The sequence below is a fragment of the Myotis myotis genome, unplaced genomic scaffold, assembly GCF_014108235.1.
Source record: "Myotis myotis isolate mMyoMyo1 unplaced genomic scaffold, mMyoMyo1.p scaffold_m19_p_1, whole genome shotgun sequence".
In the NCBI taxonomy this organism is placed as follows: domain Eukaryota; kingdom Metazoa; phylum Chordata; class Mammalia; order Chiroptera; family Vespertilionidae; genus Myotis; species Myotis myotis.
Window position 1 is genome coordinate 3,859,830 of NW_023416313.1, and position 18,121 is coordinate 3,877,950.

At 50.9% G+C, this 18,121-nt stretch overlaps 1 protein-coding gene across 3 annotated transcripts; it reads right to left on the reverse strand.

Annotated features, from left to right (window-relative positions):
* Positions 1 to 516: 516 nt before the first annotated feature.
* Positions 517 to 18,090, reverse strand: ZBTB49 (zinc finger and BTB domain containing 49). Of its 3 annotated transcripts, none has more exons than XM_036328705.1 (8): positions 17,950 to 18,090; positions 14,714 to 14,884; positions 12,253 to 13,355; positions 7,973 to 8,019; positions 4,070 to 4,143; positions 2,892 to 2,974; positions 2,644 to 2,805; positions 517 to 1,628 (listed from the first exon to the last, which is right to left on the reverse strand). In XM_036328705.1, the coding sequence occupies exons 2-8, from the start codon at positions 14,863 to 14,865 to the stop codon at positions 952 to 954; spliced, it is 2,298 nt and encodes a 765-aa protein (XP_036184598.1). In that variant the 5' UTR covers positions 14,866 to 14,884; positions 17,950 to 18,090; the 3' UTR covers positions 517 to 951. The 3 variants fall into 3 exon arrangements, with proteins under 3 accessions (XP_036184598.1, XP_036184589.1, XP_036184608.1); XM_036328696.1 differs by having other exon boundaries at positions 12,253 to 13,373; XM_036328715.1 differs by lacking the exons at positions 4,070 to 4,143; positions 7,973 to 8,019 and having other exon boundaries at positions 12,177 to 13,373.
* Positions 18,091 to 18,121: the final 31 nt, after the last annotated feature.

Consider the following 18,121-nt stretch of genomic DNA (forward strand, 5'->3'; position numbering starts at 1 on the left):
GGCCTGGACGCCTACAGCCAGCCGGTCCTGGGTACCTGCGGCCGGCCAGAGAGAGGGAAGCCTGGGTCCCAGGTGCCTGCAACCAGCCGGAGGAGGGAATCCTGGGTCCTGGGTGTGTGGTGAGGCAGAGGTGGTTAGGAGCAATCTGGCCAGCAGGAGAGCAGTTGGGGCGATCAGGCCGGTAGGGGAGCAGTTAGGGGTGACCTGACAGGCAGGCAGGCAAAGGTGGTTAGGGGCGATCAGGCAGGCAGGCAGAGGGGTTAAGGGCGATCAGGCAGGCAGGCAGGAAGGTGAGCAGTTAGGAGCGAGTGGTCCCGGATTGTGAGACGCAGTTGGACATCCCCCGTGGGGTCCCGGATTGGAGAGGGTGGGTGCAGGTCGGGCTGAAGGACCCCACTGCCCCTGCACATTTTTTGTGCACCAGGCCTCTAGTATACAAATAACATCTGTTTAAATAAAAATAGAAAATGCTATAAATTTCAATCATGTAAAAATGCAAAAATATTTGTATTTTACGTGTGTGTGTGTGTGTGTATATATATATATATATATATATATATATATATATATATATACATATATATATATGTTTTCCCTTTAGCATAACCACAATGTACAGTAGTTGCCCCCAAGTCCACACGCCATCATGCCAGCCAGTCAGTGGACGGCTTCTCCAGCCCTTGGCTTCTGTGACGCCAGCTCCCACTCTAGCGCCTGCTTCCACAGTGAGCTGGGCCTTTCCTCCCAAACCCCAAGCTCAGGAGGCTTTCAGTTACCAGCCACGTCAGGAGGGACCGTCCCACGTGTCAGGCTGGCAAGAGGGCGTCGCAGGGGACGGCTGCCTCCTGGACATCGGCCTCCTGGAAAACGCACCCGCGGCTGAGCAGCACGGTGTTGGCATCGCAGCGTGGGTATCACTGGGGTCGGCGTAGCGGCATCAGCATGCCGGCATCACTGGTCCAGCTCGCCCTCGTTCTGCAGCGTCTTCATCGCCAGCCCCCACAGAGTCATGCTGGAAAAGAAGGGCCCCTCTGAGTTCCTGTACGCCGCACCTGACACCCAGCTGCCCAGGGGGTCGCTGCAGGGATTGTCCAGAGTGGCCAGAGATGGGCGGACTATGGCCATGCTGTCCGTGGGCAGCGGCCCGTTGCTGGTGGAGGCGTTGGCGGCTGAGTAAGCGAAGGCCTGAGGCTGCGTGTGCTGCCCGGGGGCCTTGGCGAGTTTGCCAGGATCCGCACTGAGCTTCTCCGGGTTGCTGACCCCACGTGGCTGAGGCGTGGACCGGAACTTACAGAAGGAGCCGGCAGAGTGGCCGTCAAATTCTGTCACGGGCTCGTCCACTGGATGGATGGGGAGCTTCACAGACACGGGCATCAAAGTCACAGACACGTCCTGGGAGAAGGAGTCGGAGCTGGGAGCCTTGTCCAGGTCGGAGGCCTCAACAGCGTGGGTGAGCTCCCGCAGCGCGTCCCGGCCCCCATCGTCCACGCGGCAGTGCATCCGCCGGTGCCGCCGCAGCACGGCTGAGCGGGTGAAGCACTTGTCACAGATCTCACACGTGTACGGCTTCTCCCCGGTGTGCGTGCGGAGGTGCCTGCGGAGGTCACCCGATCCCCCGAAACTTTTCCCTGCGCAGAGAGAGGGGTCCTCTCAGAAGTGGGCATTGGGACATGAGTGGAGTGGAGCCTGCCACCACCCGCTCTGCCCTTCTCTCCCCTCTGCCCCCAGCAGCCCCCTCCCACCTGCCCCTTGGGTGTGGGGCCTCTCAGTGCTAGCCTCCTGGACCCTGTCTGCCTGCACAGGCGTCCCCGCTGGGCAGGCAGCTGCCACCCCTGCCGGCTGGTGGGTGCTGGAAACCCTGTCAGTTTCGTTTAAATTTCTGTGAACCTAAAGCAGCCGATCTATAATGAGAAACACTTTCCTCGCGGCATCTGTGCATTCACTTTCACTACAATTCTGCCCATATTTCCCCGAGTTCTATGTCCTTTCCCTGCGCATAGCATCAAGGTGGGGATTTGCTTCCACAGTCAGAGTTGGTGAGGGGATCAATAACCTTATAGAAGCATAGCATCATTACAGAGGAGTGAACACTACACACGTATGTACACGTATGTTTAACTGCTCCCTTGTCTGCATGTTGCTCTATTTGAATTCTCGGCTCTCCAGCCCTGGTCAAGCAAAGGTGGGCTATCTATAAAAAACTGCCTTTCAACAAAACTAGCTGTTGATGCCCACGTGTTAAATTTTTTTCTGTTAACCTAAAAATAAAAGGCCTTTCAAAGCAAGAGGCAACAGGCATTTAATTGAGATCAGTTAAGAATTGAGGAAGCACTGAGAGAGGCAGAAACCCACCTAGTGTTCTGATGGGAGACAAAGGCGGGAGGTGTGTATGAGAAAGGGAAGGGGACAGTGACTCCCTAGAGGGAAGGCGCCTCTACTGCTGCAGACGAGCTAACTTAGTGATGCTAATTCTAAACCAGTTTTTAATTTTCAGTCCAGAGGTTATCAGACAGCAGTTAGAACAACTGCGTCCTTGTCTCTGCAAACAGTTCTCTGGACAGAGTGTGGCCCTGGGCCCCGTCCAAAGTTAGCACGCGGCACGGGACGGGACGGGACGGGCGGCCTGGTCTGGGCGTCACTCACCGCAGGCCGTGCAGCTGTGGGGCCGCTCCCCCGTGTGCCGGACGCGGTGCCTCACCAGCTTCCTCTGCATGTTGAAGGACTTCCCGCATTCGTCACAGGTGAACACTCTGTCAGCCGTGTGTGTCTTCTTGTGCTCCTTCAAGTTGCTGAAGTTGCTAAAGCCTGGAGAGACCACGACAGGTCAGCGGAGGCCCGCGCGCGCCAGGCAGGGCCTCCAGGAGGGAAAGGAAAGGAAAGCGCAGCCATACCTCGGCCACAGATGTCACACAGGTGCGGCTTCTCTCCCGAGTGAATGACAATGTGGCGCTGGACATCCCCAGAGGCTGCAAACCTGCAATGGATGTGAAACGCAGCTGAGAGCCCGTCCACCTCACAGCACTGGGCAGCGCAAGGCACGGAGGGCAGCTGCCCCGCCTTCCTGACTTCATCGGAAATGGGCATTAAAAATATCTTTACCTTTCCCCCCCTTTTAAAGGAAAGTAGAAAATAATGCAGGGTTTTGTTTGTAAGACACTTTTTCTACCTAGCGGCATCAATCTTTCTTCTTCAGAGATGGCCACCACCGGCTCAGGGTAGGAGTCATTCCCGCCCAGGCCTGGGATAGGAAATCTAGGTGCGTTCCCTCCAGCCACCCTAGAGGAATGACAAAAGGGGGGACGGGAGGCTGGGAAGGTTGGACTTCTTTGTTCCTACCACCTGCTTCCTGCATAGGTGACTCTGCGCCATGGCCCTCTCTCCCTCACAGACCAGAGAGAATTTGCATGCTACCATCACAGCACTTACAGCAGCAGGTGGCTGATAGGTGCTGACTGAATGGATGGCTAAATGAATGGCTATAAAGGCAGGTGACTGGTACGGTCCGGGCTGATGCCTGTTGTCCAGCATGACCGTCAGAGGAGAGCATGTGGACTCTTGATACCTGACCCCTGGGGGGGGGGCGGGCAGCCAGCGTGCGGCTGTGTGCACTCGGGAGGGACCCTCTCCGCACTGCACCTCACCGCCACAATGAGACTGCGCCAAGTGTCGGGGCTGAGCTCCGCCTGCCTTCCTGCTGCTGTTCCCACAGCCGGAGGCCGGGCTGGGCAGCCAGGCTGCAAGTCTCACGTCCCGCTAGATACTCACCTCCCAGGGCACTCATCTGCTTTCATGGCCATTTTTAGAAAGAATGGACATTTCAGTGTAAAATCATTCTGTGTCACATAAAATCCCATTTCTAAGACTTCTGTCCTGGGTGTTCCTACTCTGAATGACTGTCCTTGCGCTTTTGTTACTCATCTGTGACATACAAGGCTAGGCAGAGGGTCCGACGGGCCTGCGCTCCTCCGTGGAGTGAGCCCCACGCGGCGTGTGTGCGAGCCCTCAGAGCACTGCTCTCCATGGAAACCGGACCAGAGGGCCCTACAGGCGAGGGCAGCCCAGCACTGACCTCTTGCCACAGACTTCGCAGATGTACGGCTTTTCACCAGAATGCCGACGCAAGTGAGTCTGCCAGTTACCGGCCTGCAAGAAAGGAGAACCACAGCACACCAATAACGAAAGGGTTTTTGGAAAGCAGGTCACACACATTCACATGGAAGACTGGCAGGTTTACCAGGTTCCAGTCCACTTTCCAAGGACGACTAGACACACACTCAGAAGGAGCCACGTGCAAGAGGAAGGACTGCCGGTTCTAACTGGGGGTGTCCCCACTCTGGTTTCTCCACTGTGCCCCCGGGCCCAGGGCTGCACTGGCTGCCCCATCGCGGGCCTGCCCTGGGCTGCTTCTCTCTTAAATGGGCGACACAGTGCAGGGTGCCGTGGAGGTTGCCAAGCTTGTACTTTAAACAGACCTTGATGTATTATTTCATATGTTTTTAAACTTGAACCATCTATATGCAAGTAGCACTTGAGAAAAGCAGCAGCGCTTGCATGTGGCTACTCCCTGCTGTTTCTCCCTGAGAAACATGCCTTGGTTAATAAAGGTACGACTCCCCGAGCAGCACCCCCTCTGCAGCGGCTGCTCTGCCTGGTGGGCTGTCACACTGTCCTGTGTGCAGAAACGAAATCAGGAGTCACTGCGGTCCTCCGTGGCAGGGACGCCAGGCTCCTGGTTTCTGACGCCAGCAGGGCTTTACCAAGAATGCCTGATTTAAGGGAGGCCGCGGAGCAGACTGCCAGTGCTCAGCAACAGGCCGTCAATATTAAATGGCCCGCAGTGAGGCTGAGACTGCAGATGCCTCAGACATTAAGCACTCCGGCTACTGCTTCCCACTTGGACGTGGAGGCAGAATTTCCCACTGTGGAGGCTTCAGTTAACAGTCTCTGTCACATCCCTACTTAATATTTTATAGAGTTCTGTTAAACACAAACACTGAAATAAGTGAGCATACCCACGGGAAACAATGCTCAGGCGTTATGCACAGAATAAGCCATGAAGGGGGCATGAACAGTAATACCAACTAACACACCTGGCTTTGTAAATCTGCATTTTTAAAAAAATATATATTTTTTTACTAGAGGCCCGGTGCACAAAATTCAGGGCACAGGTAGGGTCCCTAGGCCTGGCGGGTGATCAGGGCCGATCGGGGCCTTCCGGCTGTCAGCCAGGGCCTCCCTTTGTTCCTCGCCACCTCCTGGTGGTCAGCACACATCCTAGCGAGTGACTGAACTCCCGAGGGGAAAATTTGCATATTAGGCTTTTATATATATAAACTGATTTCAGAGAGGAAGGGAGAGGGAGAGATAGAAACATCAATGATGAGAAACACGGATATGCTCCCTACTGGGGAGTGAGCCTGTGACCCAGGCATGTGCCCTTAACAGGAATCAAACCCGGGACTCTTCAGTCCACAGGCTGACGCTCTACCCACTGAGCCAAACCAGCTAGAGCTAAATCTGCAATTTTTTAAAAAAATTAAATGCAAAAGACAGTCCATGGTGACAGGTTTGAGGATGGGTCTGAAGTCCACCTGTGGGTGGAAACATACAAACGTGCAGGAACAGAAACTGAGGTCGGGATTTTCTGTTATGACATGGAAGTCCTTCTATCTGTCAGACACTGAGAAACACTGTGTCACATCCTACCTTTTAGAATATGATACATATGGTTTACACAAAATCTCGGGTTTATTTTAGGTAACCAAAGAAAAAGAACTTGGCAAGCCCTGACCGGTTTGGCTCAGAGGATGGAGCGTCGGCCTGTGGACTGAAGGGTCCCAGGTTCGATTCCGATCAAGGGCATGTACCTTGGTTGCGGGTGCATCCCCAGTGGGAAGTGTGCAGGAAGCAGCTGAATCGATGTTTCTCTCTCATCGATGTTTCTAACTCTCTATCCCCCTCCCTCTCCCTTCCTCTGTATAAAAAATCAATAAAATATATTTTAAAAAATTAAGAAAAAAGAACTTAGCAAAATATTAGGAAATACCCAGGTTTTAACAGAATGACTATGCATAACAATAATAAAGTGACTGCCCAGCCAGTGTGGCTCAGTGATTGAGTGTTGACCTATGAACCAGGAGGTCACGGCTCAATTCCTGGTCAGGGCACATGACAGGATTGTGCAGGAGGCAGCTGATCAATGATTCTCTCTCATCATTGATGTTTCTCTCTCTCCCTTCCTCTCTGAAGTCAATAAAAATATATATTTTTTAAAATAATAGTATAAAGCGACAAATGCTAGTAGCAAATATATCTGGTCTAGTAGGCCTTCACACACATTACCACGTTACCCTTAGTAACTGGCATTGACATCTATTTTCTAGACGAAAACGAGGTTCAGCTAAGGGGGTTGCTCCAGTTCCTCGGCTGGGCCAGGAATGAATGCCGCCTTACTGAGGGGAACCCTGAGGACAGCACATTTCTGTGGCTAAACTAGCTTGTGTTGAGCACTCAGTGTGACAAGGCCTCGGTGCCCTCAGGAAGCAGCCTCCTGGAGTGAAGTAATGTACCCCTGGCTGTGTTAGACCAGTCACTTCCAAATTTCAGAAAAGCTCATCAGTCATGGAACAATTCAAACAGCACCGTCTGCTCAGCTGTTAAATGAGATCCCTCCTTCCCAGCTGTTTTGTAAACTATGTATGAAGATAGAAATTGTCTCTGAATCATTCCTAGCAAGGCTGCATTGTCCCTTTTTAAGTCAAGCATAGCAACTGTTTATTTTCCAAGTAAATATCATCGAATGGTCTTCCACTCAGTATTATAATAAGCATAGTGAAAAAATTTTAAAAAGGTTTCTTTAGGTATTTAATAGTGGAAATGAATAATGGAAATAATTATTTTTCCCCACAGAAAGGAGCACATATTAGTCTGACAAATTACATAAAAGTACATTAAATAATAGAAAAATTCAGGCAAAAATGTTCAATAATGCATTCAGATAATTTATATCAAATTATGTGGCAAATTGGGGCCCAGATTGTTTGACCTTTGTTATGTTTTTAGTTGTAGTAAACTTTGCTATGCTCTAATTATATGCTAAGGACATAGATCACATCTTAGAAATTACCTATATATAGTGGATCCACGAAAACTCTGGTAAGAGCTAATAACAATAATAGCTGTCAAGTGCTAGATGCTACTATGAATGAAGCATTTGACTAAGTTGCAAGCAGTGTTTCATGTAATCATCACAATGTCCTTAAAAAGGAGTGTTGTTCCCATTTTACAGAGCAGACTGGGGAAGGAGGACTGAGCTGTGGACAGCGTTGTACAGCGTCGGGGCCCAGCATTGGGGGGCGGGGGGGGAGGGCAGGGGGCGGGCGGTGAACACTTATCTTGTTTCAGAAGGAAAAAGAGGCTGCATTCAAAATGTTCTCTACAACACTGCATCTCTAGGTTCCTTTAGGCCTAGTGCCCAGATCAGCACACAGCCCATTGGACACAATAAACATTGGCTGGATGAGAGATTTAATACTTCACCTTAATAAGGATCAGCTACAAGACAGCAAAAGCAGAGAATGCAAACCGGTCTGTTGTCCAACATCCTAACATCTACAGTCCCAACAGGAAGAAGGAGGCATCTGGCTGAATGCAGTCCAGCCTCATTTGCAGCCTCCAGATGTGAGCTCAACATGGTTTACTGCATCTCTGAGAGGATAGACTAGGACTGCACCCACCCGGGGGACGGGTGGGTTGTGAAGGGTCCTCACACTTATGAAAAATGGCATGTTTTCCCCAATGTACTAGGATTTTGTTTTCTTAAAAATTATTTTCTCCTGATGTAGACTAGTCTTTAAGTTACAGATACCTTCAGAGGCTTCTCTCGCAACTCCAATGCATGTCTTACTTATAATAAAAATCAACACTAGGTTTCAGCTTTCCAACTATTAACAATAAATAAAAGTATTCCCACCTGAGAGAAATGTTTCCCACAAATGTTACATTCAAAAGGTTTCTCACCTAAAACAAAACAAAACAACAGCTTGTAAAATCATTTGTATTATCTGCACAACCATTTTCTGTCTAAAATGCTTAAACTATCCCGTGTCCACCACTCCAGGCAGGCACTACGCTCCTCGTCCAGCGTGTATGAAAACCGGACCCGCACCTCTTCCTCGCCTCTCGTCCTTAGACAGTGGGCAGGGTGACAAACTGAAATCTGATTAGTTTCCTCTAAAAAACCAAACGGTGCCCTAGCTGATTTGGTTCAGTGGATAGAGCATCGCCTGCAGACTGAGGGTCCTGGGTTCGATTCTGGCCAAGGGCACATGCCCATGTTGTGGGCTTGATCCCCCGTGTGGGGTGTGCAGAAGGCAGCCAATCCATGATTCTCTCTCATCACTGATGTTTCTATCTCTCTCTCTCTCCCTCTCCCTCTCCCTTCCTCTCTGAAATCGATAAAAATATGTTTAAAAAAATCATATTGTTCTCCAAATATGAATCTATGTTGAAGTCAAACTTAACTTGTTAGCGTTCAAACCCTGCCTCAGTTTTGGGCACCGGCTTTCCCTTCCGCTGAAAATCAACTGTGAGTTTCTTTGCTGAAGGGCCCAAACCTGCTTACAGCCCCTCAGCCCGACTCCTTTACTCTCCCACCAGCTCCTAACAGAACCAGGGCCTCATTCACACACGTGAGGTGTGGGCACGGCACAGCCCCAAACCGGGACGGACCTCCTGAAGGTGGGACGGGGAAAAGCCCTGCCCCTGCATTTGACCTTGGCTGACCATGCTCCCAGGGGAAACAAGAGGACACTATGGGAGCCACGTCTGATTTTAGAAACTAAGCAATTACGCTTTGGTATAGAATAACCTGCAGAGAAGGGAACTCTGCCGCCAAGAAACCACAGCAGCCCTGAACACAGACTCTAGAAAATGACCATTTTAACAGTACACTTCCAGGTGCCACCTTGAACCTAGGGAACTAACAAATAGGCTGGGCAGACGAAGAACCTTCTGTTCCCCCTCCGCCCCCCACAAGGGGTTTCACTCTCTAAAAATGACAATACCCCTTCCTTCTACATTGCTGGCTGCTAGCTTTCTGGGCTCCTGCCAGGATACTTTTACTTTGATTTTTCCTGAAACTGTTTAATGGCTTCTTCAATGGCTTCTTTCTGGAGCAGGCAGAAAGCTTTTGGTGGAATAATTATAATCATACTAAAGGCCCGGTGGACAAAATTCGTGCATGGGTAGGGTCGCTAGGCCTGGCCGGCAATCAGGGCCGATCTGTGGGGCGACCAGCAGGGTGATCAGGGGGTCCCCCGCTGGTACCTGCCTTGGCTGGCCTGGGGCCTGCAGGCTGGGGGCAGTTCCTGCGTTGAGTGCCTGCCCCCTGGTGGTCAGTGCGCATCACAGCAACCGGTCATTCCACCGGTAGTTCCGCTGTTCAGTCGATTTGCATAATAGGCTTTTATTATATAGGACTAGAGGCCCGGTACACCAAAATTTGTGCACTCGGGGGAGGGAGCATCCCTCAGTCCGGCCTGTGCCCTCTCGCAGTCTGGGACCCCTCAGGGGATGACCACTTGCTGGCTTAGGCCCGCTCCCCGGGGGATTGGGCCTAAAGTGGCAGTCAGACATCCCTCTGGCAGCCCGGCAGCCCTCAGGGGATGTCCATTTGCCAGCGGGGAATAGGCCTAAACTGCAGTCGGACATCCTTAGCGCTGCTGAGGCAGGAGAGGCTCCCACCACCACCACTGTACTGGCAGCCATCAGCCTGGCTTGTGGCTGAGCAGAGCTCCTCCCATGTGAGAGCACCCTGACCACCAGAGGGCAGCTCCTGCATTGAGCCTCTGCCCCCTGGTGGTCAGTGTGTGTCATAGTGACCAGTCATTCCCAGTCCTTCTGCTGTTAGGGTCAGTTTGCATAATACCCTTTTACTATATAGGAAAGAGGCCTGGTGCATGGGTGGGGACCAGCTGGTTTGCCGTGAAGGGTGTCCCGGATCACAGTGGGGGTCCCGCTTGGGTGCCTGGCCAACCTGGATGAGGGGATGATGGCTGTTTGCAGCTGGTGACACCCCCTTCAGGGTGGGGGTCCCCACTGGGGTGCCTGGCCAGTCTGGGTGAGAGGCTGAGGGCTGTTTTCAGGCTGGCAGGTGACTGAAGCTCCCAACCTCTCCTTTTTTTCTTTTTTATTCTGGGATTTATTTACCTTCTATGGCTGTCACTGGAACTGAGAGCCGGCTTTAGCTCTAAGGCTCAGCTCCAGCTCTGAGACCTCAGCTACTGAAAGCAGGTATCTGGGTTTGTTTGGCTTCTATAATTGAAACACTGTTGCAGCTCCAGCTCCGAGGCCAGCTGGCTGAAAGCAGGTTTCTGGGGTTTGTTTAGCTTCTACAATTGCAACATTGTTTCTTAGAGTGCAGCTCAGAGGCTGGCAGCAGCAGGCGGGGAACCTTGGCTTCCTCCATCACTGGCGCAAGCAAGCCTCCTGTTCGCTTCAGCTGCCTGGCTGCTGGCTGCCATCTTGGTTGGCAATTAATTTGCATACCCCCCTGATTAGCCAATGGGAAGCGTGTCAGAGGTATGGTTAATTACCATGTTTGTCTATTATTAGATAGGATTACTTCAGTATTTTGGGACAACATTTATGTCGGAAATTATGGGGATAATAGATAATGTTAAGTTAAAGCCCCCATTATGCGATCCAAAAATTTGAAAAAAAGAGGCCACTGGTTATTAAGGCTCCCAAGTGACCAGAATTGATAACCTTACTACAGTGGTTCTCAAACGCTTTGCTCTCAGGATCCCTTAACACTCTTAACTGAGAACCTAAAGTGTTTGCTTATGTGGGCTACACCCGTCAGTACAGTCCATACTAGAAATGAAGACAGAGTGATTTTTAACACATGACTAGACAGCTCACTGGCCACCTGGGTGATGACAGCCTGTAGCCGACTCCACTGCACACTTGTGGGAGAAGACAGACAAGGCAAGCAACATCCTACATGGTGACAGAAACAGTCCGGCCTCACAGACCCTGGGAGAACAACTCAGATCGTAAGTCGAGGACCACTGCTTTCTCAATAGAGTACGTCCAAGTGAGCATCCCACTGTAATGGATGACATTATTGTTCAAAAGAACAAACAATTTAATTTTTAAAGCTAAACAGATACGTTTCTCAAAAATTATACTGATCATGAGGCTCTAGGAAATTCAAGCAAATGGAATGACCTAAATTAAGGTGTTTTTTTTTCAGGGCAAAACTGAATCAGTGATACTGCCTTCATATGGAGAATACTTCTGAACTACTAGTAACAATAAAGGTAATACTTTATATATTCAAATACATTACAATTTATAAATGGCTTCCATAAATATTAAGTAAGTCTCTCTCCACAATGCACTGAGGTGGTAAACACCTAGACACACCAGGAGTCAGTGATAGCAGAACGTCACATCGATAACTGCAATTGCACAAAAGTCTTAAAAGCAGTTACTCTGGAAGCATCTGTAGCTCATCACTTCCCATGCCTGTAAGGTAACTGCCATTCACCTGCCGTGTGTACTAGAGTCATCCTGCTTAAGTGCAGGAAGTAACACACACGTACTGTAGAAGGTAACGTACATGTGCCGTATAACACTTTTAAAAAAGCTTTTGAAAAAGTAAACTTTTTGGAAAGGGGAGGAGGTATGAATTAAGGAAAATGGAAGAACTTTCATTTGAAAATATCAAATGGTTAAAGCTGATCCTTATTAAAAAGTTTACCTCCCACCTTCTGAATCACAATTTTTAAAATCTGATATTCACATTACTTTCCAGAGAACTTTTAGAATTACTCAAACTAAATTATTTTATTCTGATTAACCTACATTACGCTTTTAAAGAATAAACTTAATCTAATTCTAAAGAGACAACTAAATATAGCTTATCTGTTTTAGAACTTGAAAATTTCAGTCCATCAAAATAATTTACTATACTTCTTTAGAAATGGAAAGTTTGTCATAAAAACCTAATTAAAATAAAAATGAAGTGAGACATCTTTTAAAATTGGCTCTATGAAAGTATCTATAGATTACGCTTTAAGAGGCATCTCCAAAACTATGAATTAAAAAGTAGCTAACGCTCCTTGATGATTTTTGTGTGCAAATGTCAACGCCATAGCAAAACTTCTTACAGAGAGGAGCAGGCACCGTGTGCGTCTGCGCTCTTGCCTGTCCGGGCCCGCGGGCACTGGGTCAGTGTGCGTGTACCTGTATGGGACCGTTTGTGAAGCTCCAGGTTGCTTGGGTGTTTGAAAGGCTTCCCACACAGGTCACACGCGTACTGCCACTGGGACTGCGGCGTCTGGAACTGGTCCTCTGGAGCCTCCAGGTCTTCGGGACTCTCCGTTTTGATAATGCAGGGAAAGCTGCCGGAGCTGCCGGGCTCTTCACGTTCCTTCTCCCCGGCGCGGTGGCTGCTGGCTTTCTCTGTGGCGTTGTCACTAGCAGGGCCAATCCTCTGGGTTAGACCCTCATCCGACGTGGCTTCAGCAGTTTGCTCTGCAGACTTCTGTGACTTCAGGAAATTGAGCTTCTTCAGGTGAACGGCCTTTTTGAGCCTCATCTGTTTGGTGGGTGGCTGGCACGTGCTGTCTGACTCAGGGTCTGGGGCAGGTTCACTCAGAGGCTGGGCCAGGAAGTTGGGAGGCAGGTGCTCCGCGGACTGCAGGGCGCATTCGGAATGACTGACAGCACAGGGCTGGTTTTCCACGGCAGCCGGGCCTGCGGATGGGCTGACAGTGAAAGGCTGCTCGATTATTCTCTCGTGACTGGGACAAGCGGCTTGCTTATAGTACTGCTTACTGTACAAGTTTCTCAGTTTGTAGTAGTAATTTGGCTGTTTGAGCGGCAGTTCTGTGCAGCTGCCGTCTAAAGTGTCAGGGCCTAGTTTCGACGCTTCGCCTGCAGGGTGATGAAGCTGAACTGACGGTGGAGCCTGAGAGTGCGGCTCGTCCAAGGCCTTACCCTGCTGCACGTCCGCCGAACACGCCGGCAGTACGTGAGGAGAGTAGCTTTCACTGAGAGCACAGCTGGTTTCCGGAGCCGGAGCGCCCGGCAGGGAGAACACGCTACCACCAGGCATGCTGGGTGGCTGCTCCACAGGGGCTGATTTTAAGAACGTGTGACACAGACTCAGAACGTTCTGCACCTGCAGACACTGTGCTGTGTCCAGCATCACCTGCACATTGTCCTGGTTCAGGTCCAGGTGTGACGTGTACATGAAGTCCAGGATCTGCCCAATGCCACTGACATTCTTAATATCCAAGTGAAAAACATCGCTCTTCTGGCCGGGAGAATTCTGGAAGAGGCTCCTGACAAAACAAAGATGCCTGTTTCAGTGTTAACAATTCATACACACTCTTAACTTTCTCTTACAAATAATACTCATACTAATATTCAAAACAGCAATACTTCTATAAATGCCAGAATTTTATAATTAAGCGAGCTTTAACCCTTTTAAAAAATCTGGCTGGCAAGTCATCCAATAAAGCAATTCAGATAAATGAGTGTGATGAATATCCAAACTTCCAAGTAGATATCCAAGGAAGATTATGCAGTATACCCATGGCTCTTTTATCAAATAATCCATATGCATTATTAATAGTATATAGAGTACAGAAAACTAAAGGACACACATTTTTCACTACTTCCTGTTTGTAGTCTGACAAATCATGTATTTTATTTTAGGCCATAAAACACATATAAAAATATTTCCATATCTAAGTGCCTTAAAAAGTCTAAAAATAAAAATAGCTACAATAAACCAACCCTCAGTATACATTCATTTTGTTTATTAAATACACTTTTATTGATTTCAGAGAGGGAGAGGGAGGTAAAAACATCAATGATGAGAAAGAATCATTGATCAGGTGCCTCTTGCATGCCCCCTACTGGGGATCGAGCCTGCGACCTGGACATGTGCCCTGACCAGGAATCGAACGGTGACCTCCTGGTTCATAGGTCGATGCTCAACCATTGAACCACACTAGCTGGGCTACACTCATTTGTTTAATCTTAATTTTTAATTGTGTAAAAATTACATAATACTAAACATTTAATTATGGTTCAAGTGGTAAATTCAATGGCATAAAGTACATTCACGATGTTGTGCAACCATCATCTTTATGCATTCATTCTTGGAACCTTTGCATCATCCCAAAGAGAAACTCTGTTCCCATCAGACACTAACTCCCACTCTTCCTGCCCCGCCCCTGGCACCACCATTCTGCTTTCTGTCTCTCTGAATGTGACTGCTCTAGGACCCTGATACACTCTCATTTTATACTCAGTCATTCCTCTAGCTGTCTAGCAACCCAATGGTCCACACATCAGCAGTGAGAAAAGCCCTAGGAGTGAACGCGGCAAGAAAGGGCACACTTCCATAAAGCCCACACACTTTATTCTGGGCACAAATCAAATCCACCGGGGAAGGAATCTGTATGGTGAAGAATATCAAGCTAAGTTAGGTAAGCTGTCTTGCAACGTTGTTGGAGACATTTTATCAGATGCAGTCACCTGCTTCACCAAACAGCCCAGGCTGTGGGTTTGATCCCCAGCTGGGGTGCATACGGGAGGCAACCGATTGATGTTTCTCCTCTCTCTTCCTCTTTCTAAAATCAGTAAGAACATACTCTCCGTACAGTGAGAAGAACAGAGACTGAAATCGCACCTGAAGTACTGGCTGAAGGCTGCGAGGACATTCTTGTGCGCTTTGAAGCAGACGCCGTTCACCACCAGCATGCAGTCACAGAGCAGGCCCTGGATGCGCTGCTCGTGCAGCTGCTGGAGGAGGTGGCAGCTGTGCATGGCCACCGGGTCCATGCTCAGGCACTCAGGAGACCTGCACAGAGGACGCAGATAAAACATGAGTCTCGATGACAAGACTGGGAACTAAACGGCACCAAGTCCACGGATTGATCTGTGGTTCACTGTCATGAGTCCCTGTCACAGCAGCTTAAAAAACAAACATGCAAACAAACAAAAAAGTCGTTTCTTAAGCATCTTAACCAGTGCTGTTCAATGGAACTACCTGTGAAGATAAAAATGTCCCTAGAACGCTTCTGCTCCCCTTACTACGGCCCTAATCTGCCGTACTTCCTCCCCTGCAAGCCCCCGAAGGCTACTGTCCCTTAACACTCAGCCCTGAGCCGTCTTCACTTTCCCTGATAACATATCTGTCTCTGGCCTCCATCTGTTCTAAGCAGAAAAGTCCTAAATTTGAAACTTTAACTTCAACCACCAGTTGCAGATGTCCAACTTTCTGCTAACCATCTGTAACTGTATGACCCCACAATGAAGAATCTCCAAAACTTACCCCCATTATCTCGCCCTCAGCTCAGCACCTTGTTCTGACTCCCCTGTTTCTTCATGGAAAGCTCAGTTTCTGGTATGTGGATTTGGGGTGCTGGCATGATCTCCTGGTTTGAGATCAGGGTGGCATTCAGAGGACACTGGGACGAGAGGCGAGGTCATCTTTAAGGAGCCACACTGCAGCACTGGGAGCGGATGTTACCCAAGAGGGGACACAGGAAGGGGAGCCTCCACCGGGCGGCGGGGCACTGTCCCTAGTGCTGAATCCTCAGAGGTACAGAGCAGCCAAATGACTGAGTCATCAGTCACCCAACCCATCCCCCTGGCTGCCAGGGAAGAAAAGGCCTCCTGGTTTACTATTAGCCTCACTTACAGACTGCTCACCACAGGCCCGGCGCTGTGCTAAGCATATCATATATGTTAACTCAAATAAATCATGCTCTAAGAACCATGACCGCCGTTTTACAAGTCGGGAAATTAAGAAATGGGAGTTTAAGTAACATGCCCGTGATCATAAAACTTAAATCCCAACGCCAGCATTTAAACCGCAATCAGTGCCCGTGGGCTATGCTATCGCCGTGAGAAAGAGGATGTTAGAAAACAGCACAAAACCTGCCTCGACTCCAATGCTGAAATGCAGCAAATGTTCGGAATGGACACTGGACGCTTTCTAGCTCTACAGAGGTGACAAGGGGAACAATTCTTTGGAATGACCCTCAGAGTTACGATGATCTGCAGTCACGAACTATTCCATAATTTACTTTGACAATAAAAGTCATGATGAATCTTCCCTGGCCGGTTTGGCTCAGTGGATAGAGTGTCAGCCTGCAGACTGAAAGGTCCTGGTTTCAATTCCGGTCAAGGGCACATACCCGGGTTGCGGGCTTGATCCCCAGTAGGGGACATGCAGGAGGCAGCCAATCAATAATTCTCTCTCATCATTGATGTTTCTATCTCTCTCTACCTCTCCCTTCCTCTCTGAAATCAATAAAAATATTTTTAAAAAATCATAATCAATCTAATAGTTTCATCAAGTTAATCCTGTAAGTCCCTTATAAAAACCCTCTAGAAAAAGAATTGGTAATTTATATTTCTTACTAGAGGCCTGGTGCACGAAATTCATGCGGGGGGGGGGGGTCCCTTCAGCCCGGCCTGCACCCTCTCCAATCCGGGACACCTCAGGGATGTCCTACTGCCTCTCACAATCTGGGACAGCTGGCTCCTAACCGCTCGCCTGCCTGCCTGACTGATCGCCCCTAACTGCTCCCCTATTGGCCTGATCGCCCCCTAACCGCCTCTGCCTCGCCCCACACTCAGGACCCAGGATTCCCTCCTCTGGCCGGGTGCAGGCACCCAGGACCCAGGCCAGCTTTGCCCGGGCCAACCACAGCCGCAGGGGACCATGGGCGGGCGGCTTCGCCTGGGCCACAGTCACAGGAGCCCGGGACTGTCGGGTGGGTGCCTTATCCCTCTGCTGTGCTGCAGCTGCAGGTGCTGGTGCCCAGGACTGCGGGGTGTGCAGCTTGTCCCTCTCCCAGGCCGCAGGCACAGGCACAGCCACTGGCACCCGGGACTGCGGGGCGGGCGGCTTATCCCTCTCCCTGGCCGCAGCCTGGCTGGTCCCCATTCCTCTCTCCCCAATGTTGAGTGTCTGAGCCATGACGGTGTGATGACCATTTGCATATTAGCTCTTCATTATATGGGATGTGTCGTATGTGTAACAACTACAGGTAACAATGTATATACCTAATAAAAATAACAAATGTGTATAAAATGTTTCCTATATGCGACCAGGCACTATGCTGAGCCCCTGACAAGTCACCGCATTTAATGATCAGCGTCCCGGTGAGGGAGGCTGAACTGTCGCCCTCGCTCTCTAGAGGGGGACAGCGAGCACCTGCAGGTGACAGGGCGCAGGTCTTCCCTCTCCTCCTAGGGAAGCAGCCCCGGCCCCCACCCGCAGCAGCAGCGTGTTGGAGACGGGGCCCATAAAGGGGCGATTAAGTTAAAACCCTAAACCAGTCCGCCTGACGCCCTCCGAGGAGGGGGAAATGTGGGCACAGAGCCCCCAGGGGTGCTCCTGCCCAGGAAACCCCGGGGAGGACGGCACAGGACGGGGGGGCCACAGGCCAGGGAGAGCAGCCTCGGAAGAGACCACGGCGACCCCCGGAGCAGCTCCAGCAGGGAGCACGCCTTCCCTTCCAGGCCGACACTTCGCTGCGGGCGAAACCCTCCTGCTCGCCACGCTCGCCCCCTCCGCTCACACCCACCACCGCACGCCGGCCGGTCTGAGGCCCGACACCGGCTCCGGGCCGGCCGAGCAGGAGGCCGGTGGGGCAGCGGTGGGGTTTCCCGGCCGCAGGGGCCGCACGGGGGCGAAGGCCCCGCTGCAGGGCGACACCGGGTCTGTGTCCCGGAGCCAGCGCTCGGCTCGGCGCCGCCGCGGCTCCATCCCGCACGACCCGCAGCTCTCCGCCGCCCCTCGCGGAGCCCGGGATGCGGGGCGGCGGCTCCTGCCCCGCCCGCCTCCCCTCGGGCCGCTCCCCCCGGGCGGCGCCCGCACGCCCTCGCCTCGCGGCCCCGCGGCTCCCTTACCCTCGGACGCCGCTCTCGGACCCGCCGCCTTCTCCTCACCCGCCGCGCCGCCCCCAGAGCCGCTCGCGGGGCTCCCGGAGCTGCGGAACCGGCCCGACAACGCCCCCTCGGCGGCCCGGGCCCGCCCCCGGCTTCCGGCATCGTCACTTCCGCCGGGGGTGTGGCCGCGGCG